At 40.6% G+C, this 25,098-nt stretch overlaps 1 protein-coding gene across 6 annotated transcripts in view; it reads left to right on the top strand.

Annotated features, from left to right (window-relative positions):
- The window catches only part of ARMC9 (armadillo repeat containing 9), a 156,616-nt gene that overhangs the window by 81,278 nt on the left and 50,240 nt on the right, over positions 1-25,098 (top strand). For all 6 annotated transcript variants that reach the window (XR_008661216.1, XR_008661217.1, XM_055300398.1 and 3 more), the window contains one exon: positions 379-434. Coding sequence is in view for 4 of the 6 variants with exons in the window: in XM_055300398.1 (XP_055156373.1) it covers positions 379-434 (56 nt within the window). In the remaining 2 variants the exon portion in view is untranslated. The remainder of the gene's footprint in view (positions 1-378; positions 435-25,098) is intronic.

Raw genomic sequence — 25,098 nt, 5'->3', positions numbered from 1 at the left:
TTGCTATTTGCTATAGAATGGGGATTAAGAGTCAACAAAATCGTGGTAAGGAATAAATAAATAACATGTGGGACAGTATTCATCATGGTGCCCAGCAATACTCACTTACTTTCTTTCCTCTAAATTCCTCTCAAATTGTATGGTGACTTTTAACTTTTCCCATGCCACTAACACTGCATTCTGGTAAAAACAGGGAAAGAGGTTTAAACTGCTTAGGATGATCTCAGTCTGTGGCTGCACGGGCACCAGAAACCTGAATGTTCTGGTGCCACCTAATCCTCATTAGCCTGTTCACATGTCTCTGCAGCAGCTGAAGGATTTTGTTGGCCAAGGTTCCCTGCTGTATTCGCAGTTATTCATTTATTTTTTTCTTTATAGAAGAGCTACTGGATGGTGTTCTTGAGTCTGATGATGATGAAGATGAAGATGATGAAGTAAGTTGGAGGCTCTTGACACCACATAAAAAACTTGTGTGAAACTATTGCGTCTCTTCCCTGCCTTGAAGAGGTAGTCCAGAAATGGAGATTTCAATCCCTGCTGCCTTATTTCACACAGTTCTGAGAGTTGGCTAGAGCTCAGCTGGGTGGGTATCTGCTGGTCTCACATGGGATGTCATGTGGCTGCCTTCTGTGTCCAAGTTGGCCTCACATCCTCCATGGCCTCTCCATGTGGCCTCTAATCCCTCAGCCATCTAGCCTACACTTCCTTACCAGTTGGTGGCAAAGCTTCCAGTCTTCTTTTCCAGTCTCAGAAGTATCAGAGCATGTCTTCTGCTGGGTTCTGCTCAGTGCACATCACAAGACTAGCCTAGACTCCATCAACAGGAGGGCTCCAGGTGGGAGGACTTGTGGGTGGCCACCTCTGAAGACCACCAGCCACACCATGGGTGGATTTGCTACAGCCAGCACACAGGTGCCACGTTTCACAGCACCTGGATTTTATGGGAGGTTCAAAGACAGCAGTTCTTCAACATGAATCTTCTGCTTTGAAGGGGCACGAGCCTCCCGTGGTTGGGAAGATTGGGCACCAAGGCTCCCTGTGAGAATCTCTAAAGTGAAAGGCTTGCTTCAGGGCAGACAGAAGCAACTGCTTGACTCCTTTATTTGCATTGTTTTCATACGGGTTTCCTCAGTTGTGAAAAATCTGCTTACCTGGTTTTTTTAAAGCGTGAAGGTTCAGAATGAATGTGGGTGAGTCCTATGAAGTAGTATAGAGAATGGTGACTCACTGGCTGTAGAGGGATTTCTCAGGTGATAAGCTTTTTCCTTGTTTTTCCTTCAGACCTAGAAAAAACATACACATTACCCTCTTCAGTTCTCTGTAGTAATAATTGGTTTGCGTGCCTTCTGGGTTGTGGGGAGCAGTGACTCCCGAAATGAATGTGGAGGATAGGTTTCCACTTGGAGCTGTGGCCTCTGGGTTTCAAAGGTGTGTAGAAGTCAGGATCTTGTCCACTGATGGCACCAGTTGGGGGAGATAGGTCATTCATGAGCCCTCTACCGAAGCCTCCCCCTCTACCCCTGCCCCCACCCACCCATAGCCCTGAGGTCTGCCTGTGACTGTCCCTCCCACGGACAGCCTTCCACCTGCCACCTTCTTCCTGAGCTGTAGGTGGCACCAGCGGGTGCTCTTGCTGCGTCCACCTTCTTGGGCAAGTGCAGTTCTGGACCTCTGCTGGGGAGCCTGGCCAGCACCTTCTCTAGGCCCCTTCCTTTGGGAAAGTGGGTCCAGAGAGGGGAGGAAACCAGCCTAAGGTCACACAAAGTCGATGGCAGTAAAATCTGCTTTAGAACAGAGATTGGCAGACTTTTCTGTAAAGAGGAAAGTAGTAAATATTGTAGGCCACCCCATCTCTGTTTCAGCCACTCAGATCTGCCACTAAAACGCAAAGGAGCTGCCAGCAATACGTAAATGGATGAATGTGGCTGTGTTCTTGTAAAATTTATTTATGAACACTAAAATTTGAATTTCATTTGATTTCTGTGGGTCACTAAACTTTTTTTTTTCAAATGTTTAAAGATGTAAAACTTACTCTCAGCTTGCTGGCCTTTCAAAATCAAGCATCTTGGCCTCTGGGCCGTTATTTGCCAGCTGCCAGAGGGAACCCAGCTCCCTGAGTCTGTCTTCTCAGGACTGTGGTAAGACACCTGCTCTGTGCCTGGTCCTTCAGTTCTGTTTTAAATTATATTTTAAGTTAATATCTTATTTGATTCCAGTGAGTTTTTGTCATCATGTCCACAAGTTCCCCTCTTGAGATCTATCTTTCCTCCCCTTGTGTGTTACCTCTTTGGCCTTTTGTTTGCTTTGGATTTTTTGTTTTGTTCTGTTGCTGCCAACCCCTTTGTATCACAGAGGGAAATTCATTTGATTCAACTGTTCTGTTAACGATGGGAATTCCAACTTTGTGAACTATACCTGTGGAAGCAATTATAGTCTACTAAAAATGAAGGACGATCAAGATCTTTTATTTATCTATGTACTTTAAGATTTTATTTTTAAGTAGTCTCTATACCCAGTGTGGAGCTCAAACTCACAACCCAGAGATCAAGAGTGACACGCTCCACTAGCTGAGCCAGCCAGGCGCCCCTATAAAGATCTTTTAATTTTCTGGACTTTTGGCTATCTTGTGCAGATTTTTATTTTAAAAGGGTAGTGTTTGAAGATATTGGTTGTGATCATTAGAATTTTCAGAGGATTCTTAGATGGCGTTTAATTGGGAAATTGTAAGGAAAGGACCCGGCATTTGGGGCCAGAACAGGACTTTTTGGGCTGAACTTTGGTGAGCAGGTCCTGGACCCTCCCTCCCTTGTGACCCTGATGGCCTACCACACTGTTAGCAAGGGCAACATGGGAAAGGCTAAGCTGTCTGTGTTATACTCACCCTTCTCCAAGGGCAGATATGACTTTTTAAATTGGAAAGAAAAAGGAAAGTGAAAGATGCCTAGACTTGGACTAAAAGAAACTTCCAGAGATCATCTGAGCAAGTCCATCCAAGATGTTGGAATGTGGCTACCACCTCCCAGGTAAAATTATTTTATATGATCATATAAAATGATCATATGTCATTTTGCTTAGCAATGTAAAATATTTTCTTAATTTAATATTTAAACCCAAAACACAGGTGACAGAGCCAGTGTTTTCAGTGACCTGCTCCGTTCTTCTAAAGATAAAATGGCTCTATCAGGGTGTGGCCAGAAGCCAAGGGAAATTATGTTCATTTTGCCCTAAATCAAGTTAATATCTGTGCATTTGTGATTGTGGCCTCTGGTCCTAGTCCCCTGGAAACTCAAGAGAACTTCCAGATGCAAAATCTTATTTTTCTAATTTCTAAAAGTATGACAACTTGTCCTGATGTGCTGGACGTGTGTGACATATATACATTTACCTACAAAAATTTAAAAATTGCTTTTTTGACTTCCAAGACTGTCTAGGGTACAAAGTCAAATAGGAAAAGGAACTCGCAAAGTTCTGTGAACACTACAATTCAATTTCAGAAAAAAACAAACATAAATACGCATCCTGATGAATAATGTATATGCTTCTATGTACAGGTAGCAGAAAGGCATGGAAAGTTATGCCCTCTTTTTTGACATTAAAAGCTACCTGGAGGTCAGGGGGAGGAAGTGGGGTGGGGGTGCCGTGGAGAGGCCTTGGTCAGCCGTAGAGAGCTGCAGAGTGGCCCGTGAAATGAGAAGTGAGAGGGTGCTGGGCGGAGGGCAGGTGCTGAGCCCTTCTGAAGACTAATGGGGCGAAAGCCAAACTGAGTAGTTGGGGAGCAGGTGGGAAGTGGGATAATGGAGCTGGCAAGTATATGCAGCTCTTCCTACAAATCTGATGTGAGCAAGAGCAAGAGTGCAGATAGATAGCAGCTAAGCAGGGCATTCTCGTTCTCCTGTGTTCTGATGGGGGAGAAGCCTAAGCATGTTACAATATTGCTGGGAAGAATCCGGCTGAGAGGCAGAGAGAAAGGGCGGCATCATAAGGACCAACATTTTCATTATTTTCCCAATTGCTTCCTCTGCTCTCCTGGCCCACAAGCCCTTAGACCCATTTAAACCTCCAAAGACATACAAGCATCATTAGATAAGCTTGGCCAGTACAGACACAAGAACAGGGAGATGACCACTGCAATGTAAGCATTTGAATGCATCCCACCAGGGACTTGAAACAAACGTATCATCTAATACAATTTATTTTTGTATTAAGCATATGTCATATGTTCCCAAAGAGCTGCCAGTAAATCACAGGCCCCAGGAAACCCTGAGGCCTGGGTTTCTACCGCAAATGGTTTGTTTCCTTATGACAGTTTAAGGTGAGGTGTGCAGCTTGTAAGTGGAGAAGAATGGCCTTCCTGTGCTGTTTGGGAAGATGGATTTGAAGACAAATATTCTCTCCTCTTAACAAAACAGACTTAAGTGCTAGGTGAGATCAGCCACAGACATTTACTTGCTGGTTGCCATGTAAGTGACAATCAGATGCTCAGCAATTTCCTTCTCTAGAGATTTCTCAAATATGAGTCCTTCATTTATTTATTCAACAAATATTTGAGCGCTTTGAAATAACATTTATTCTAGGAAATAATGATGAAGGGATACAAAAGAAACCTAAAAGAGTTTCTGTGGCTTAAGATACCTCCCAGAGTTTAAAATTTGGATAGGTGAGATAATTGTGATTCTGATAACAGTGGCTCCCGGTTGTAGCACCACCACGTGCCAGGCACTGTTCTAGTGTTCTAGGTGCCGTACATGTGCTCACTCATTTGCTCATACCAGGCCTGTGAAAGGTACTGTTATTAGTCCTATTTCACAGATGGGGTAACAGAGAAAATACAGCACTTGCTGAGTTCACATAGCTAAGAACTAAGTAAGTGGTAAGTAAGAAGTAACCTTGGAATCAAACCCAGTGGTCTGATTCCCCAATCCACGCCATTAACCACTGCATGATTTTGTCTCTCATGAGACAGATGTAGACAAACATACAGTTAACCAATAATAGAAAACAAATATATGATTATAGATTCATGGGTATGATAGAAACGGCAAGTGCTATACAAATTCCAAGTACAGCAAGAATATTGGAACATACCTGTCTTGACAGGACTTCCCTAGCCTAGGCGAAAGGTAAGAGGACTGGCTTGATGAAAAGAAAGGTGTGGTCAGGAAAGCAGGAGAGATGTCTTCCAGGGGAGAGAGCATAAGCTTATAAGCTTATCCTTTGCTGCTCCCCTGACCCACATCAGTATGTGTATGTGCTTTCATATTTTTCTTGTTAAGATACATACACACAATACACATATATGTACACATATCCACGTATGTTTTCATCAATACTGGCTTTACAAAATGAGATAGCATAGATATAGATATAGACATACACATATACATTGTTGCCTTTTTTTTCTTGTTAATTTCTGGAAAGCCCTCTAGGTCAGCCAGGGGCCAAATTGATTCTTTTTTAATGCCATACATAGATGTACAGTTTTCCAGATTTTTGCTTTGTCAAACAATGCTGCAGTAAATATGTTTGTAAATAGATCCTTATTTACTGGTACTTTTATTTAATGGCCTTTTGTTGCTTGGTTGCAAGAAAAGTGTATGTGTATTTTTAATTGTAATAGGTTTTTCCAGATTGCTCTTCAAAAAGGCTGTACAATTCAGATTACACTAGCAGAGCAGGGGAGGAAACTTTTCCCTCCATCTCCACAGCCATAGGTGCAATCACTCTTTGTTTTTGCCAATCTCTTGATAAAGTGCTATCTCTGTTATAATTTTCATCTCCATTGCGTAGTATGAGTGTCTTTTATGTTTATTTTATTGGATATTTGAATTTGAAATGTTGTAATTTCCTATTCATGGCCTTTCCCCATTTTTAAAATTGTTTGTCTTTCCATGTCACTTCATGTGAATTCTCTGTACAGATATAGACCATTTTTCACCTTCATTGCAAAAAACTGAAAGATGTCTTTTATTCATTGACTTATTTTCATATCTTTTGCCAAAAATCCTAAACATTTTTTAAAAACTAAACAAATTGACTCATTTACAGTTTCTGGGTTTCTATCCTGATTAAGGTTTCCCTGAACATTAAATTTGACGTGTAGTCTCCTAGAGTTACTCCTAAGACTTTATTTTTTCATTTAAATTTTAATTATTAAATATATTTTTTTTGTTTTGGTTTGGTTTTTTAAAAGATTTTATTTAGAGAGAGAGAGAGCAAGCAGGGGGAGGATTGGAGGGAGAGAGAGAGAGAGAGAGAGAGAGAGAGAGAGAGAGAGAGTCTCCAGTCTCCAGAAGACTCTTCACTGAGCGCAGAGCCTGACAACAGCACAGGGCTCCATCCCATGATCCTGAGATCATGACCTGAGCCAAGATCAAGCAAGGGTCAGATGCTTAGCCAACTGCCCCCCTGTTGTTGTTTTTTTGTTTTTTGTTTTTTTCTTAAAGATTTTATTTATTTAGTCATGAGAGACACACACACACACACACAGAGAGAGAGAGAGAGAGAGAGGCAGAGGCACAGGCAGAGGGAGAAGCAGGCTCCATGCAGGGAGCCCGACATGGGACTCAGTCCCAGGTCTCCGGGATTGTGCCCTGGGCTGAAGGTGGCGCTAAACCCCTGAGCCACCGGGACTGCCCTGTTTTGTTTTGTTTTGTTTTTCTTTTTTTTTTTTAATAATAAATTTATTTTTTATTGGTGTTCAATTTGCCAACATACAGAATAACACCCAGTGCTCATCCCATCAAGTGCCCTGAGCCCTCAGTTTCTGCCACCCAGTTACCCCCACCCCCCGCCCTTCTCCCCTTCCACCACCCCTAGTTCGTTTCCCAGAGTTAGGAGTCTTCATGTCCTGTTTTGTTTTTAAGTAAACTAACTATACTTCCATTGTAGGGCTCAAACTCATGACACTGAGATCAAGAGTTTCATGCCCCTCTGAGCCAATTATTAAATATTTTATACATAGAAAAATATATATAATATTTACATAAGGTTTGAAGTTAACTTGGTTTCAGAACATTTTTTACACTCTTAAAAATTACTGAAGATTCTAAAGAGCTTTTGCTTATGTGTATTTTGCCTATCAACATTTACTAAATTAGAAAGAACAAAACTGATGAAATGTATTTATTACTTTTTAAAAGACCATAAGCAACCCATTATTTGTTAATACAAGATATTTTTTATAAAAAAAAATTACTTTCCTAAAAAAAGTGTTAAGAAGAGTATAGCATTGTATTTTTTATTTGCAGATCTCTTTTATGTCTGAATTAGAAAATAGTTGGATTCTCAAATCTTCTTCTGGATTCCATCTGTTGTAATACATTGTAGTTGAAAGGGGTGGAGTATTTTAATAGCCTTTTTGGATAGAGATTTTTTTTCTTTGATACTACTTCAAAATTGGACAAGTGATCATTTATTAAAGGTTAGTTGCAACATAAACACCATACCAACAAATCTTTTTTTATTCTGTTAAAATATGTTAGTCTCTTTTGTATTTTGTTAATCATATTTTCTGATTGTTCATTGCTACTGTATAGAAATACAATTGATTTTAGTATTTCAATCTTGTATCCCAAACCCTTACTGAACTCATTTATTAACTCTGGAGAGTTTTTGTTTCTTTTGTTTTGTAATGGGTTCCTTAGGATTTTCTGTACACAATGCCATGTTATCTGTGAATACAGATAATTTTATTTCTTCCTTTCCAATCTAGATGTCTTTTATATCCTTTTCTTGCTTAATTACTCTGGCTACAATTTCTAGTACAGTGTTGAATACAAGTGTTTAAGAGTGAACACCTTTGTCATTTTCCTGATTGTAGGGGGAAAGATTTCTGTCTTTTACCATCCACTGTGATGTTAGCTGTGGGTTCCTCAGAGGCTCATTATCAGGCTGAGACACTGCCATTCTTTCAGAGTTTAAGTATTGGATTTTTCCAGACGTTTTTCCACATTAGTTGCGATGATCGTATGAGATTTTTTTACTTTCATTCTGTTAATAAAGTGTATGACATTGATTTTCATATTTTAAACCACCCTTGAGTTTCTGAGAAAAATCTTGCTTTATCATGATTTATAATTTTATATGTTACTGGATTTGATTTGCTAGTATTTTGTTGAGAATTTTTGTGTGTGTACTCATAATAGATATCAGACTGCAGTGTGACTTCTCTTATGATATCTTTAGTTTTTTTTATTTTCACTTGAAATATAGTTGACATACAGTATTATATTAGTTTTAGGTGTATAGCATAGTGATCAACAATTATATACATCTCCTGCTCTAGTTCTATATCAGTATAATACTGTCCTTATAATGTGAGTTAGAACGTGTTCTCCTATTTTTTGGAAGAGTTTGTGAAGGATTTATGTTAATTCTTCTTTAAACATATGTTAGACTTCACCAGTACAACCTTCTGGACCTGGGCTTCTCTTTGCAGGAAGTTTTTTAAATTACTGACTTGATCTCTTCACTTGTTATAAGTCTATCCAAATTTTTAAAATTTCTTCTTGGGTCAGTTTCTATAATCTGTGTCTTTCTGGAACTTTGTCCATTCTATCCAAGACATCTAATTTGTTGATTTGTATACAGTTGTTCATAGTATTACCTTATGGTCCTTTTTCTTTCTGTAAGATCAGAAGCATTCTGCCTTTCATTCCTGATTTTAGTAATTTGAGTCTTGTCTCTTTTGCTTGGTCAGCTCTGTGGACTGAATGGTGTCCTCTCATATTCTTATACTAAAGCCCTTACCTGCAGTGTGGGTGAATTTGGAAACAGGGCCTCTAAGGAAGTACTTCAGATTAAAGGAAGCCATAGGGGTGGGCCTCTGATCAGATGGGAATAGTTCCCTTATGAGAAGAGACACAACAGAACATTTTCACCACTATGTGAGAACACAGAGAACATGGCTGTCTGCAAGCCAGGAAGAGAGTTCTGCTCTTATCAAGAAGCAAAACAGCCCACACTCTGATCTTGAACTTCCCAGCCTCCAGAGCTGTGAGAAATACATTGCTATTGGTTAAGCCACTCAATCTGTGGTATTTTGTTATTGCAGCCCAACCTGACTAAGACAGCCAGTCTGGCTGAAGGTTTATCAATTTTGTTGATCTTTACAAGAACCAACTTTTCATATTGTTGTTTTGATTTTCTCTGTTGCTTTTCTATTCTCTGCTCTAATCTTTATTATTTCCTTCCTTTTGCTTTTCTTTTCCTGGTTCCTTAAGGTGTAAAGTTAGGTTATTGCCTTGAACGCCTTCTATTTTTCTAATGTAGGCATTAAATACATGCATTAAATATATATACTATAGTGGGCAAGGATGTGGTAGGTTTGCACTGTTGGTGGGAATGCAACATGGTGCAACCAGTGTGGAGAACAGTATGGAGGTTCCTCAAAATCTTAAAAATAGAACTACCATATGATCCAGTAATCACAGTACTGGTTATTTACCCAAAGAATATAGAAACACTAATTTGAAGGGATATATGCACTCCTATGTTTATTGCATTATTCACAATAGCCAAGATATGGAAGCAGCCCAACTGTCCATCAATTGATGAACGGATAAAGAAGATAATGAAATATTACTCAGCCATAAAAAAGAATGGAATCTTGCCATTTACAATGACATGGATGGAGCTAGAAAATGTCATACTAAGTGAAATAAGCCAAAGACAAATACCTTATGATTTCACTCATTATTTGGGATTGAAGAAACAAAACAAATGAGCAAAGAAGAAAAAAGAAAAGATAAACCAAGAAACAGACTCTTTTTTTTTTTTTTTTTAGGATTTAACCCATTTATTCATGAGAGAGACAGAGGGGCAGAGACACAGAGGGAGAAGCAGGCTCCATGCAGGAAGCCTGATGTGGGACTCAATCCTGGGACTCCGGGATCACAGCCTGAGCCAAAGGCAGACAGTCAACCATTGAGCCACCCAGGGATCCCCCAGACTCTTAACTAGAGAGAACAAAGTGATGATTATTAGAAGGGGGGGGGGTGGGATGGGGGACACAGGTGATGGGAATTGAGTGCACTTGCTGTGATGAGCACTGGGTTATATATGGAATTGTTGAATCAATATATTGTACACCTGAAACTAATATTACAGTGTATGTTAACTAACTGGAATTTAAATAAAAACAAAAGGAGACCTATCTGACAGAGGTGTGTGCCAGGCTCACCTAACATGGACTGTCATAGCCTCAACCAACCCTATAAATTTCCCTCGGAGTTGTGATTTTGCAGTATCCCATAGGTTTTGGAAAGTTGCGTTTTAATTTTCATTTATCTCAAAATATTTTCTGCATTTTTTTGTGATTTCTTCTTTAGCCCATTGGCTTATTATGTGTGTGCTTTCAATAAGCCTTTGAGGACAAGGCTGTTGACAACTGAGCAAGCTCTCAGATCAAATAAATAGAAGCCCTGTAAGAGGGGTGTATCCCAGGGTCTTGACAGATAGGTTAAATAATGAGAGTTCTCTCGGAATGGGGTTTGGGGAGAGCTCAAAGCCCATCTGCTCCCTTCAGTGACCGCTTGGCTGCTGGTTTTCACTTTGATTGCAGGGCTGGTAATTTTCAATGAGCTAGGGACAGAGAGGAATAGGGAAGTTTAAATGCCACAACATTTGCTGTTCATACTGACAATTAGCCTTTTTTTTTTTCTTGAATAAGTACCCTTCAAATTGTCACAGGCCATTGGTTAATTTCCAGAGTTCTGGAAAATTAGATTTGGACAATTTTTGCCAGTATTTTCCTTGCTTTTATGGAGGAATGGATTTTCAGAAGTCACTTCACTATTCTTGCTGACATCCTATTTTATACTTTTTTTTCTATTTTATATTTTCAGTAGCTCTTTTACCCATGCATGATTTTGTATTTTCGTACATAAATCATTTGAGAAATAATGGTTTTTCAGCTTTGCAGTTCTTCCATGTATTGCCATAGTTCATTATAAAATATCCAAATATTGCATTAGTTAATATCCCCACTGATCTCATCAGAAAAGTCTTTAAGTATTTAAGTATTGGAAAGCTATTAAGCTCACAGTGGCAGGAACAAATTTTTTTTTTAATTTTTGTTTTCTCTTGAGAGTTCAAATTTTATTATTGATAATAGATACTATCAGTTGTTTTCTTTGACATGACAAGCTCACCTCATTAATTTTTGAGAAAATACCTACTAAACACCCAAGTCTGAAAAACCATAGTTTATCATTCTTTCAATTAAAAATGGTGCTCCTTGAAAAAATTACCTACTTAGACTTGCAACTCAGATTATCTCACAAATGTTTTTCAAGATGATCATCATGTATATCCCACTTTGTTACACAGAATGGTAAAAAGGCAGACCACAAGAGTCAAGACTTAATCAAATTCCTCCTGCTTCAGCAGGACATTTTTTTTTCTTTAGATAGAGCACATGCATACATGAGCTGGGGATGGGGTGGGGGGACAGAGGGAGAGGGAGAGAATCTTAAGCAGGCTCCATGCTCGGCACAGAGCTCAACACGAGGCTCAGTTCCACAACCCTGAGATCATGACCTGAGCTGAAGTCAAGAGTTGGATGCTTAGCTTACTAATCCATTCAAGGTGGTCATCATCAAAGACATTCTTTTTTTTTTTAATTTTTATTTATTTATGATAGTCACAGAGAGAGAGAGAGAGAGAGAGAGGCAGACACAGGCAGAGGGAGGAGCAGGCTCCAAGCACTGGGAGCCTGACGTGGGACTCGATCCCGGGTCCCCAGGATCCCGCCCTGGGCCAAAGGCAGGCGCCAAACCGCTGCGCCACCCAGGGATCCCCATCAAAGACATTCTTAAATGAAAGTCTATGCAGCATCTTTCTATCATTGATTTATCTGTCATTTTTTTTTTTGTCTGTCCATCTATTTACCATCTGCCTCCACCCATCTACCTATCTGTCTACCTGTAGTGGCAATGGAGAATACAATGACTGCTACTTATGTTTGTTAGCACTGCCTAATTGACACTAGAACACCAGTGGTTTTACCCTCTGTTGCATCTGTACCATCAGTGTAAATATCAGTATAGTTATCACAGGACAAACCATGAAAGTCAATACATTAATATTTCATATAGCAGCACTTATATGTTTTGTTGCCAAGCAACAAAAAAGATCTCTATGCAAACAATCTTTGATGAGTAGTTAACTGTTGATACTGGATGAATACAAGTCAAATAGCAAGTCCAGGTATACTTCTGCAGATGAGATATTAATTAATTCAGGCTTCATGTTTGCAACTTAATCTTTGCTTCAACAAGCTACTGTTTCATTGAAATGTAGCATGCTATAATTTCTTTTGTTAACTTTCCATTCAGCAGGCATTCAGCAGTGTAACCTCTACAAGGCTATTGTGTATGTTTCTTCAACCAAGACAATAATTACCCTTCAGGGTTCCTCAGTGGCTCTGTTTTTCTTAATAATTTGGGTGGGGAGATAATTTTAGACTTACAGAAAAAAATAATACAGAGTTCCCATATATTCATCACACAGCTGCAGAGGCTTTTTAATTCTAGTTTGAAAAAAAAGTCAAAACAAATGTTCAATTTTTGACTTTTAAAGAATCATAGCAGGGTGCCTGGGTGGCTCAGGCGGTTAAGCATCTGCCTTTGGTTCAGGTAATAATCTCCAGGTCCTGGGATTGAGCCCTACATCAGGCTTCCTACTCAACAGGGAGTCTGCTTCTCTCTCTCTCTCTCTCTCTCTCTCTCTCTCTCTCTCTCTCCCTCTCCCTCTCTCCCTCTCCCTCTGCCCGTCCCCACCACTCATTCTCTTTCTCTCAAATAAATAAAATCTTAAAAAACAACTCATCGCATCTATGTTTAAAATTTTCAAATCCTTTTTCAATTCTCATTGATTAGTCTCAAAATTATAGCTTAAGTGGCATAATAATATTATCCAAAAAAGTTTTGTTCCATAAAATACAATAAGGCAAACTGTTGACATCTATAAAACTGTGGGAAAGATAGCTTCTGTGTAATTCCGTTTATTTGCAGTCTGCTCAGCTTTTTTGGAATACATCCTTCCCTTCCATGAGTCAGAGAACTTCCTGATAAGTCAGTTTCATTTTTCTCAGCATCTTTTCATCTAAATGGTACAGCTTTGAGCTGAGAAAGGGGATCCTCTGATCTCCCTTTTTAAGCCAATCATCCATCCTTACAAATATAAGAAAAAAATACTATAAACAAGTTATCTTTTATTTTAGAATAAGTGATTTTTATTTATTTGAGAGAGTGCACAAACAAGGAGGAGGGGCAGAGACAGAAGCAGGCTCTCCACTAAACAGGGAGCTCGATGAAGGGCTTGATCCCAGGACCCTGGGATCATGACCTGAACCAAAGGCAGACATTCAACTGACTGAGCCACCCAGACACCCCTAAGGTAACAATTTTAGAGAAAATCTTAGAAAAGTTCTTGAAAAATTATAAAAATACTATTCCAAAATAAAACAGTAAGTGTACTCATAGACTGTTTCCACATAGGAGCAAGGAAAGATCTGATTTCAAAATAATGATATATTGAGTGATAATGAAGTTATATCAATTATAGTAGATGCAACTAAGACAGCTAGCAAAAGCACAAGAGAACAGAGAACACATATTTATACCCTAAGCCTTAGAAGTTTCTAGAAAATCCAAGAATACTCAAATATACATTATATTAGCTATCAGTGATGCCATCGCATATCATGTGGCCTCTAGAAAGCTTCGCTTTATCATAAGAGAATGAGAGTAAAAAAGGCAAGTATTATTACTATTAAAATAATTATATATTATTTATATTTTATGTATTTTGATGTAGAAGTATATTGTAGTTGTGAATATGGTTTAGACTTAATAGACCCTCTGAGGTCTTAAGGCTTTCAAAGTTTCCCCAGATTACACTTTGAGAACCACTGGTTTACAGGTTTTGTACAGTCTTTATGACTTTAAGTATTACAATTTACTCTGACTTCATAAAATCAGTAAGAGGGTTTTTTCATCTTTTCCTAAGGACTGGAGTTAATTCTGTTTTATTTTATCTTATCAGTTCTTCTGCCCCAACACATTCCTTGTGGCCCAGTGACATATGCACATACTCTTCTGAGGAAATGAAGCTGGTCAGGTACAGGAAGGAAGATGGCTGGTGGGCGGGTCTGCGGTTGACCTCTCCCACCCCCAGATAGCTGCAGTCAACTCAGACCCAGTGACCATCTCATGTGGTTGACTGTGACACAGAAGAGCTAGACTTTTTCTGTTGTTGTTTTTTTTTTCTTTTTCTGTTTTTGAAACCATATTTCTGCAGCATCAATGCAGAAAGCAGAAAATCGGGTCTTGTTCCTTTAAAATAAAAATTCATATAATTTTCAACATAGACCTCAATATCATACTCTCTTTAGATGCATTTTACCAAAACAAGGCCCTGGGTAGAAACATGAGTATCCAAAGAAAGGTGGCAGGCAGTAAAACGGAATCAGTAGCTTTTATGACATCCCTGTATGTTCTGGCATCACTAGGGAATAATTAACATCAAATCACTTTTCACAGTTTCTGCAACATTCTACGCGTTTGGTGAATGTTAGCTCTCATTATTATTGGCTTGATAATTATGATCAACAACATCAATATCATCTCAGCCCTCAGCATAACCCCAGGGCCCACCATACCTGGCTACAGAGAACCACATATACTGGTATTTATTTTTTTTTAATATTTTATTTTTTTATTCATGAGAGAGAGAGAGAGAGGCAGAAACACAGGCAGAAGGAGAAGCAGGCCCATGCAGAGAGCCTGACGTGGGACTCAATCCCAGGTCTCCAGGATTGCGCCCTGGCCTGAAGGCGGTGCTAAACCGCTGAGCCACCCAGGCTGCCCTATATTGGTATTTCTGCACCTGGCATTCCGTCTCTGACTCTGGTGGCAGATGGATGCCATAGAGGAATCCTAGATAAGGATATAGCTTCAGGTGTTTTATTTTTTTGTTTGTTTTTAAAGATTTTAGTTTTTATTTATTCATGAGAGACCCATAGAGAGAGGCAGAGACACAGGCAGAAGGAGACAGGAGGCTTCCTGCGGGGAGCCCGATAATGGGACCCCAGGATCATGCCCTGAGTCAAAGGCAGACGCTCAACCACTGAGCAACCCAGGTGCCCCTAGTCTCGGGTGTTTTAAAATATAGTGTATTAGTAGAAATTTTGAGGTTCAGTAAGGCTAACAGAAGACAGGTGTCTTTGAAAAGATAGCTTGTAATGTCCACAATAGCCAAACTATGGAAGGAGCCCAGATGTCCATTGATAGAAGAATGGATAAAAAAAGATGCGGTACACACACACACACACACACACACACACACACACACACAGGAATACTATTCAGCTATCAAAAATGAAATCTTGCCATTTGCAATGACATGGATAAAACTAGAGGATATTATGCTAAGCAAAATAAGTCAATCAGAAAGAATTATCATATGATCTCATTCATATGTGGAATTTACAAAACAAAGCAGAGGATCATAGGGGAAGGGAGGGAAAAACAAGACAAAATCAGAGGGAGACAAACCATAAGAGACTCTATAGGAAACATGGTTGATGGATAGGAGGGGGATGCGGGATGGAATAACTGGGTGATTGGCATTAAGGAGGGCGCGTGATGATCAATCACTCAACTCTGCCTCTGGAACTAATAATACACTATATGTTAATTGAATTTAAATTTTAAAAAACTAAATTAAAAAAAAAAAGAAAGTTAACTTTAACAAAGTTACTCACAGTTCCCAAGAGGCAAGGGCAGCTGCAACCTGGGGAGCTATACAGGGAGCACCAGAGTCAGTCGGGAGGCAGAGGAAGAGAAAGGAAATGTGGCCAAGAACATTTATTGTGGTTTCCGCAGGAAGGATCCAGTGAGGCAGGGTAAGCAGGTTTAGGATTGGCTGGTTTGAATAGTTTCACTGGGCTCTGGGGCCTAGGGGCTGTCCCTGGTTGCCTGGTTGTCTGGCACCTGGTCCTGGGGTGATGAGGGTAGGTGGATTATGGCCCTGAGCATGACAGTCTGATACAGGAGGTGGTTGGGGGTGTGGGCTCTGGATTGGTTAGCTTGCCTTTGAAAGGTATGCTCGTAAGGGAGTTGTTCACTGTCTCTAGGAATTGGCTAGCCCTGGGAGAGGCAGTCCTCCGAGGGCCAGCAAGGCCCCAGATGTCAGAGCATGCGATAGAGAAACCAGGAGATGTGGTTGATACAGAAGGCTTCCACAGGCCGGCTCCTCTGAACTTCTGGCCCCATCTCCCTGTTCTCCCTGAAATGGGTTCTTTAAGTACAGGAGCTCCAGGGACCTAACATGGTCTCAAACCTTACCCCTTAACCTTTCCCACTTCCATCAACCCACCATTGCCGCCACCCAGGTTCCAGGCTTGGGACAGTTACCACCATCATCATATCTGGTTGTCAGATTCACACTGACCCTCTTAGTATTCACCCCAACTGATAAAGGCCAGAGTCTTTCAAAAAGAACTTTTATTTAAAACCAGAGGAAGAAACTTAGCAAATAAGAGAGGTATTAGAGCCGTTAGGGTGCAGAGCTCCTTGCAGAGATGTGGACATCAGGCTGAGGAGTGGTGTAAGCCCAGAACCCAGGCCTGACCCAGCCAAGGATGGGTCACTTTGGGTTGGTATGGGCAGTGCAAGCAGGAGCGTGGGAGACTAAGCTGCAGTGGTGCTCTGTGGCCAGGCTATGGGAAATGGAGGACCACTGAATTGTCATATGCCCAGGAGGGGTATGAACAGAGCTGTGCTCCAAGAAGATTCATCTGGCCTCAGTGTTCAAGTTAACAGAAGATCCAGAAAGCTTAGAATTACTTAACAGGCAGTATCTTCTGAGTGGAGCTCACTACCAGGGTGTGTCATCAGGAACTGAAGACTGAGGTGACTTTGGGAGGATGGTGATGCCTTTAACAAAAATGGGGCACACAGGCTTGGGGAGGCATATCAATGCAGGGTAAAACTTGACTTCAAACGGAGAGGTACATACCATGATGTAGCTACAATAGAAAGTGATGGGACCTAGAACCACTCAATTTCTACACAGGTTTCCCTCAAGTGACCTTGTATTCCACAGACAAAGGCATACTGTTGAGTGCTTGGGCCATGACCTCCTTTCTCTTCTGCCGCCTTCATATATAATATGTGAGATGGCCAACCCAACTGAAGCCGTATGCATCCAAATAGCCAAGAGCAAGCCACTCTCCACAAATCACCTCTGATGGCTCACCCGCTGTGGTCAGTTTGCTGGGCATGGTGCAGATATGCTTTTAATTCCTTGTTACCTAATTAGCAGAGAAATGTCTATGTCTGTATTAGTGGCAGGGTCTTTCCATTATTTAACCAAGTCAAGAAAGAAACCAGTGTTTCCCAATTAAGGATTTTGCTTTTTTCTGGTTCTAAATTCGTTTATTTCTATACCACGCCTCCTGTGTGCTCAGACTTTGGCCAGGATGAACCACCCAACAGGCTGACTCATGGCTCCTGCCCTCATTTCCACTCTGGTTTCTATGGAAATAGACATCAGAAGGCTCAAAACAAGGTGAGGGCTCGGAGACACCTCATGATTCTTGGGCTTTCACAAACCCTATTTGTCCAATGCTGTTTCCATGGAAACAGATGCAGAGAAGATCAACCAGTGCTCCACAATAGACTTTTTCCTCCTCTTATCTAATTTTTTTTCAAATAATGAAACCCGTGCATGGCTTTTTCCTATTATCACAGAGTTTTGGAATAGCAGTACATTATCCATAATGAGGCCTGTGTATCTCTAATCATGACCTATTGGATAAATCCTTGTGCTGAAATACTGCTCAACATTATTCCATTTTATGATTTTTATTCAGTAAATGAACTTGTTTCTACTTACCCCGTCAAATCACTATCACTCGACATTCAAGAAACACAAGTGTTTTAGGTCTGGGAATGTGACCAAAGAAGAAATAGTGGCTGACCCTGCCATTGCTTCTAGCTTCACAATTCTAGGCATCTGTGGCCCAAGTGGTAATTGAGGCCTCTGCTTGCATCACTGTGGCTTAGTTGTAAGGGCTCAGGATCTGTTTGATTCCAGTTGAGTCAGTTGGTATCTAAATTCTATGCTATGTACCACAAATGTTACATAAAATATTGACAATGGTTGCTCTGTAAAACATAGAGGCAATTTTATGGTATAGTGAGTAAAATGAGCAGTGCACCATACTCAATTTTGTAGAATGACAAGAGTTACAGAACTGACAGTCATTATGTGGTTGCTGGGCATGGTGTATTAATGATGTGCTGCTAAGAGGAGTCAAGCAGATGTCAGTCAAATCTTTAAAAGGAAAAGGCAGGCAAGTTCACCTGCAATAGAAAAAAAACAGAAACAAAGTGAAAGTCTTTGTTCTGTGGAAGCCACACTACAGAGAATTAGTTATGCAGTTCATTTAGCAGCCAACCGTGTGCTACTTTTTCTTTTTTAAGATTTTTAAGAAATCTTACACCTGACATGGGGCTCAGACTCACAACCCTGAGATCAAGCGTCACATGCTCCATTGACTGAGCTAGCCAGGCGCCCCTGTGTGCTATTTTTTGGCATTTATTTTGATATCTTTCGTGCTTAAGTCATCTTTTTTTTTTTTAATCATCTTTTTTTAACTGCTATTTATTTGCACTGCCTTTTATTCTCTGGTAATAAACTGTAAGTGCTACCAGGGCAGGGACGGTGTCAGCTTGGTTCTCAGGACACCCCCCACCCCTTACCACAATACATGGCACATGCAGGTTCCTGGACAGAGATTCACTGAGTGAGTAAGTGCTCACAGCAGAGATAATTGTGCAAGAGTGCAGATAGTCTCTGGCTGCAGAGGATCCTCCAGAGGAATGTAACCAGGCACCTGCTCCAGGCCCTGGAGAATTTTCACAGAGTACACAAGCCTGTCAGAACCACCCAGCTCATTAGAACCCACATCCCATAGGCCCCCTCAGCATCTGGCTCGATTTTTGAAATCTATCTAAATGGAATCATACAGTATGACACACACTGAGTCTGGCTCCTTTGCTCAATGTTATATGTGTGGGTGCACCAGTTAGGCTTTGCTACCTGATACAAAGCACCCCAAACCTGAGTGGCCTAAAGAAGCCACAGTCTTTTGCTCATAATACTTTGTTGGCTGGGCAGGTCCTCAGCTGGTTTCACTTGGGCTCACTCCCATGAGTCTGGCTGGAGGTAGTCCCACAGTCTGACAGTTGGCGCTGGCAGAGGGGCCTGTCCTTCACCATGTGGCCTCGCATCCAGTGAGCCTGCCCGGCATCTTCCCAGCCTGCTGTTGCCAAATTCCCAGAGGTCGAAGGCAGACGCCACCAGAGACACACACTCCACCTGCAAGAGGCAGGGTTCGCAAAGCATGTTGCAAAGGGGTGCTTGCTGGAGGGGAGAGCTTCTGTGTGTTGAACAATCCACCATAGTGAGATTCATCTCAGAACAAAGCATTTTAAGATAGCCTTTGTGTACTAAACGAAATAACCTTTTGTGGTTTCACAAAACAACCCTAAAACAAAAGACAATAAACCAAGTTCTTTCCAGATGAGGTTAAGAGTTTTAACAAAATAAATTGACATTTATTACCATTGAAACCTTAACCCCACATGGGAAAATCCAGCCGCCTGTGACAGTCTGAATCTCACACTTTTCCAGTCTTGCTGGGGTTCACCTTCGGCTTTTAATTTCAGAAACTTAATTTTTTTCTAACAACCAGAGAGCAGTGCCATGAGGAGTAAATGAGTATCTGTGTGTAGTCTGAGCCAAGTGCCTGGCCCATACCGTCTGTGGTCAGGGAGTGGTAGCTCTTCTGTTTTCTCCTGCGTCATCCCAGTTGTTCATGCTCTGGAAACCACACAGAGACGGACTCAGCAAGGCAGATACCCAACCGACTGAGCCACTCATTGTCATCTATCTGAGATCTTTTGTTTTAAGCATATTTATGTGTACCTGTTGTATCATCCCATAGCCTTAACCCTTTTATCATTATGAAATATCCTCCTTATCTCTCTTAGCATCCCTAAACTGTTTTGTCTAATATTAATGTAGCCACTCCAGTTCTCTTATGCATGGTTTACTGGTATATAGCTTTTTCCATTCTTCTACTGCAACCTAGCTGTGTCTTTGAACTTAAAGGGCTTCTCATAGGTCACAGGGATGAAAAGTACAGCATATGGAATGCAGTCACTAATACTGTAATATAGTTATCATGGTGGGCATTTCATAAGGTGTCTAATTGTTGAATCACTGTGTTGTACACCTGAAACTAATATGACATTCTATGTCAACTATACTTCAATCAGAAAAATTTTTTTAGGAGTGCCTGACTAGCAGGCAGCTCTTGATCTCGAGGTTGTGAGTTTGAGCTCCATGTTAGATATAGAGATTACTTAAATAACCTTAAGAAAAACTTTTTTTGATAATAAAGGACTTCTCAGGGTGCCTGGGTGGCTCCATCAGTTAAGCATCTGCCTTAGGCTCAGATCATGTCCCAGGGTCCTGGGATTGAGCCCCACACTGAGCTCTTTGCTCAGTGGGGAGCCTGCTTCTCCCTCTCCCTCTGCTCTTCTGCTCCTCCCCCTGCTTGTGCATGCAGTCTCTCTCTGTGTCAAATAAATAAAATTTAAAACTAATAATAAAATACTTCTCTGTAGACAGGAAAGAGCTGGATTCTGCTTCTTTATCCAGTCTGACAATCTCTGCCTTTGATTAGATTGTTGCATCCTTAAACACTTGAACAGTTTTATTGAGGTATAATTTACAAATCATAAAATTCATCTTTTCTAAGTGTGCAACTCAATGATTTTTAATAAATTTACAGAGTTTCACTACTATCCCCACAATTCAGTTTTAGAACATTTCCATCATCCCCAAATGTAGAATTTCTCTCCACCTTCCTCCTCCTCCCTAGCCCAAAGCAACTACCAAGTCTTCCTGTGTTTATAGATTTGCCTTTTTGGATCTTTCCCTTTCTTTCTCTCCTAATTATTATTATTATTAGTAGTAGTAGTAGTAGTAGTAGGTTTTTTGTTTGTTTTTTAGAGAGAGAGAGCTGAAGGGAGAGGCAGAGGGTGAGGGAAAGAGAATCTCAAGCAGGCTCCACACCCAGCAGGCTTGATCTCATGACCCTGAGATCATGATCTGAGCCAAAATCAAGAGTTGGATGCTTAACCATTTGAGCCACCCAGGCGCCCCTGGATGTTTCTTATGGTATATAGTCTTGCATCTGGTGGCTTTCATTTAGTATGCTTCTGAGGTTTAACCCTATTACAGAAGGCAGCAGTAATTCATTCCTTTCTGTGGCTGACTAGTATTGAGCTGTATAGAAATACTTCTTTTTAGCCTGTTCACTGGTTGCTTTGCTAGATGTTTTGTTTCCATTTTTTTAAGCTATTATAAATAAATGTTCATAGCTGCTATGAACATTTGTGAACAAGTCTTTGTGTTGTCTTAATGTTTCCTGGGTCATCTGACAAATTTATGTTGATTTTTTTTAAAGATTTTATTTATTCATGAGATACACAGAGAAAAAAGAGAGGCAGAGACACAGGCAGAGGGAGAAGCAGGCTTCATGCAGGGAGCCTGACGTGGGACTCGATCCCGGGACTCCAGGATCAGGCCCTGAGCTGAAGGCAGTGCTAAACCGCTGAGCCACCCGGGCTGCCCTATGTTGACCTTTTGATGGACTGAACAAGCTTCTTCAACACCTAGTGGCTGTGCCCATGTTCATATTCCCACCAGCAGCGTACAAGTGTTCGATTTCTCCACATCAGCCCCAGTATTTGTTATCGTCTGTTATTTTACTTAGAGCCACACTAGTGGCTGTGAACTGATACTACACTGTGTTTTTTATTTTTTTATTTTTATTTTTATTTTTTTTTTAATTTTTATTTATTTATGTATGATAGTCACAGAAAGAGAGAGAGAGATGCAGAGACACAGGCAGAGGGAGAAGCAGGCTCCATGCACCGGGAGCCCAATGTGGGATTCGATCCTGGATCTACAGGATCGCACCCTGGGCCAAAGGCAGGCGCTAAACCACTACGCCACCCAGGGATCCCCTACACTGTGTTTTTTAATTTGTATTTTCCAAATAAGTAATGATGTTGAGCATCTTTTCATGTCCCTGCCAGCTGTATCAGCCGGCCAAGGCTGCTGTGACAAAAGTACCACAAACTACATTGAATTACTTTATCAAACCACACTGAATTACTTTATCAAATTGTACCTCTGTTAAGCCACAAACTAGGTGGCTTCAAACAACAGAAATGTGTTGTCTCACAGTTCTGGAGGCTAGGAGTCCAGAGCTAAGGGGTCAGCAGGGCTGTACTCCCCCAGGGCTCTAGGGGAGAATCTATTCCAGGCCTTTCTCTCAGTTCCTGGTTTGGCTGGAAGTCCTGGGCAGTCCTTGGCTTGTAGCTGCGTGCCTCCAGTCTCTGCCTCCCCTGTCCTATGGTACTCACACCTACCCTATCTCCACATCGTCCTCTTAAAAGAACACCGGTCATATTGAGTCAAGGGCCCCATCCTGCTCCAGGATGACCTCATCTTAACTAATGAAATCTACAACCACCCTATTTCAAATGAAGGTCACCCTCTGAATGTGGTGAGAAGCTGGAACTGGTGTCTTGAATGAAGAATATGCATATTATAGCCTGCTGAATGAAGGGACACGAGCCGCACACAGGCAGCTCCCTCAGCATACAAACTCCCACTTTGGGGAGGCGAAACCCACAAGGTTGTTTTGATTGAAGGCACTGTTTTAAGGCACACATACCAAGGAAGTAGAGTCACAAGATTTACTGCTTACAGATTCCAGACATTGTTGAGGGGGGAGAGGTGAGAGGGTGGGGTTAGGTTGGACAGTGAGCTGGGGAAGGGTAGTTCTATGTCCCAGGTCATGAGAGGGCAGGGGTAGAGGGCAGGGTGATAAACACCTATTACTTGTAAGGTAATTGGAGCAGAGGTCACTAACTTTTCTCAGACTTAATTCTAAGTGGTTATTTTTAAAGGTGTCTAGGAAAAGCAAAGCAGGAATTTATTGCAGTAGTCCTAAACTTGCGTCCTTATCTAAATCTCCACACTCTGGGTGTGAGTAGGGCTATTATACTATAAGATGCGTAGGCAGCAATTCAGAAAAACAAACGTTTTTCTCATCACAGTGGGGTATTAGGGGTTAGGACCACCACATATCTTTTAGAGATACACAATTCAGCCCATAACACTAGCCATTCGTATGTGATCCTTGGTGAGATATCTGTTGAAACATTTTGCCCATTTTTAAAACCCGATTGTTTCTCTTATTACTGAGTTCTGAGAATTCTTTATATATTCTGGATACAAATCCTTTTTTTAATACATGATTTGCAAGTATCTTCTCCCAATGTGTGGCTTCTCTTTTCATTTTATTTTTATTTTATTTTTTTATTTTAATTCCAGTATTGTTAACATACAGTGTTAAATTAGTTTCAGGTGTCCTGTCTTTTCCTTTCCTTAATGTCATCTTTAGAAGCACAGAATTACCCTGATAAGGTCAAATTTACCTTTCTTTTTTTAAAAGATTTTGTCTACTTATTTGAGAAAGAGAACACAAGCAGGGGTGAGGGGCAGAAGGAGAGGGAGAAGCGGACTCCCCACTGAACAGGGGATCCATCCTAAGACCCTGGGATCATGACCTGAGCCAAAGACAGTCACTTCACTGAGCCACCCAGGCACCCTGCCTTTTTTTTTTTTTTTTTTTTTGTCTGTGTTTTTATTGTTGCCCCTAAAGAGTCTTGGCCCTACTCAGAGTTTATCAACTTTGGCCCTGTAGACATTTTGGGAAAGCTAACACTTTGTTGTGGGACTGTACTATGTGTTACGAGATGTTGAACAGCATCCTTGGCCTCTGTTCCTTAGATGCTAATAGTATCTACCCCACTCCAGAGTTGTCACAACTAAAAATGTTTCCAAACATTGCTAAATGTCCCCTGGGAGGGGACAAAATGACCATGGTTGAAAACCAGTGGCCCAAACCAACATTGCAAAGATTTTCTCCCGTGTTTCCCTCTATGAGTTTTCTAACTTTAGCTCTTACACTTAGATCTAGGACCATTTTTAGTTCATTTTTATGTTTGGTATGAGATAAAGATCTAAATTTATGGTTTTGCATATGAATATCCAGTTGGCCCAGTATCATTTGTTGAAAAGATGATGCTTTGACCCATTGAATTACTTTATCAAATTGTACCTCTGTTAAGAAAAAAAAAAAAAAATCAATTGACCTAAACATGGGCATTTATTTCTGGACTCTCATTTCTGTTCACTTGATGTCTGTCTGTCTTTGTGCCGACACCACATGATTTTAGTTACTGTGGTTCTACAGTAGATTTTGAAATGGGAGTCCTCCAGCTTTGCTCTTTTTCAAAAGTTTTTTAATGTGTTTAATATTCATTCACATTTAATGTAATTACCAATCTACTTGGGTTTAATTCTGCTACTTGCTGTTTTCTGTTTACATCATGTTTTTATTCCTCTGTTCTCCTCACCCTCTTTATGTGTGTTGCCCCTTGTATTAAAGTAATTTTTAGTGTACCGTCTTAGTGACTATTAGCTTTTTTGCTGTAATTGCCTTTTTCCTTTTAAGTTGGTTCTAGGGATTACAATATGCATGTTTTACTTAACACAATCTACTTCTGGTCAATACAGGTCTGTTTCTGGTAAAATAGGAGAACTTTGCACCAGTATGGCTCCATTTCTGTTCCTCTTTTGTGCTCTGTTGCCATATATACTACATCTATATTTATTATCAACACAATGGTGTAACTCTTTGCTTTAAATAGTCACACATCTTTGAAAGAAATTCCGGGAAAGAATCTATCTGTGTCTCCACCCACATGTTTACCATTTCCAGAGCTCTTCATTCCTTCCTGCTGGTGAAGTTACCATCTAACAGGTTCCCTTTCATCTGAGGCTCTGCCTTTAGCATTTCTGGTAGTTCAGGTCTATTAACAAATTCTCTCTGTTTTTAATACCTGGAATTGCCTTTTTTTCACCTTCATTCTAAAGGCT

This window comes from Nyctereutes procyonoides, unplaced genomic scaffold, assembly GCF_905146905.1.
Source record: "Nyctereutes procyonoides isolate TBG_1078 unplaced genomic scaffold, NYPRO_anot_genome, whole genome shotgun sequence".
In the NCBI taxonomy this organism is placed as follows: Eukaryota; Metazoa; Chordata; class Mammalia; order Carnivora; family Canidae; genus Nyctereutes; species Nyctereutes procyonoides.
This window is presented reverse-complemented; position numbering and strand designations above follow the sequence as displayed.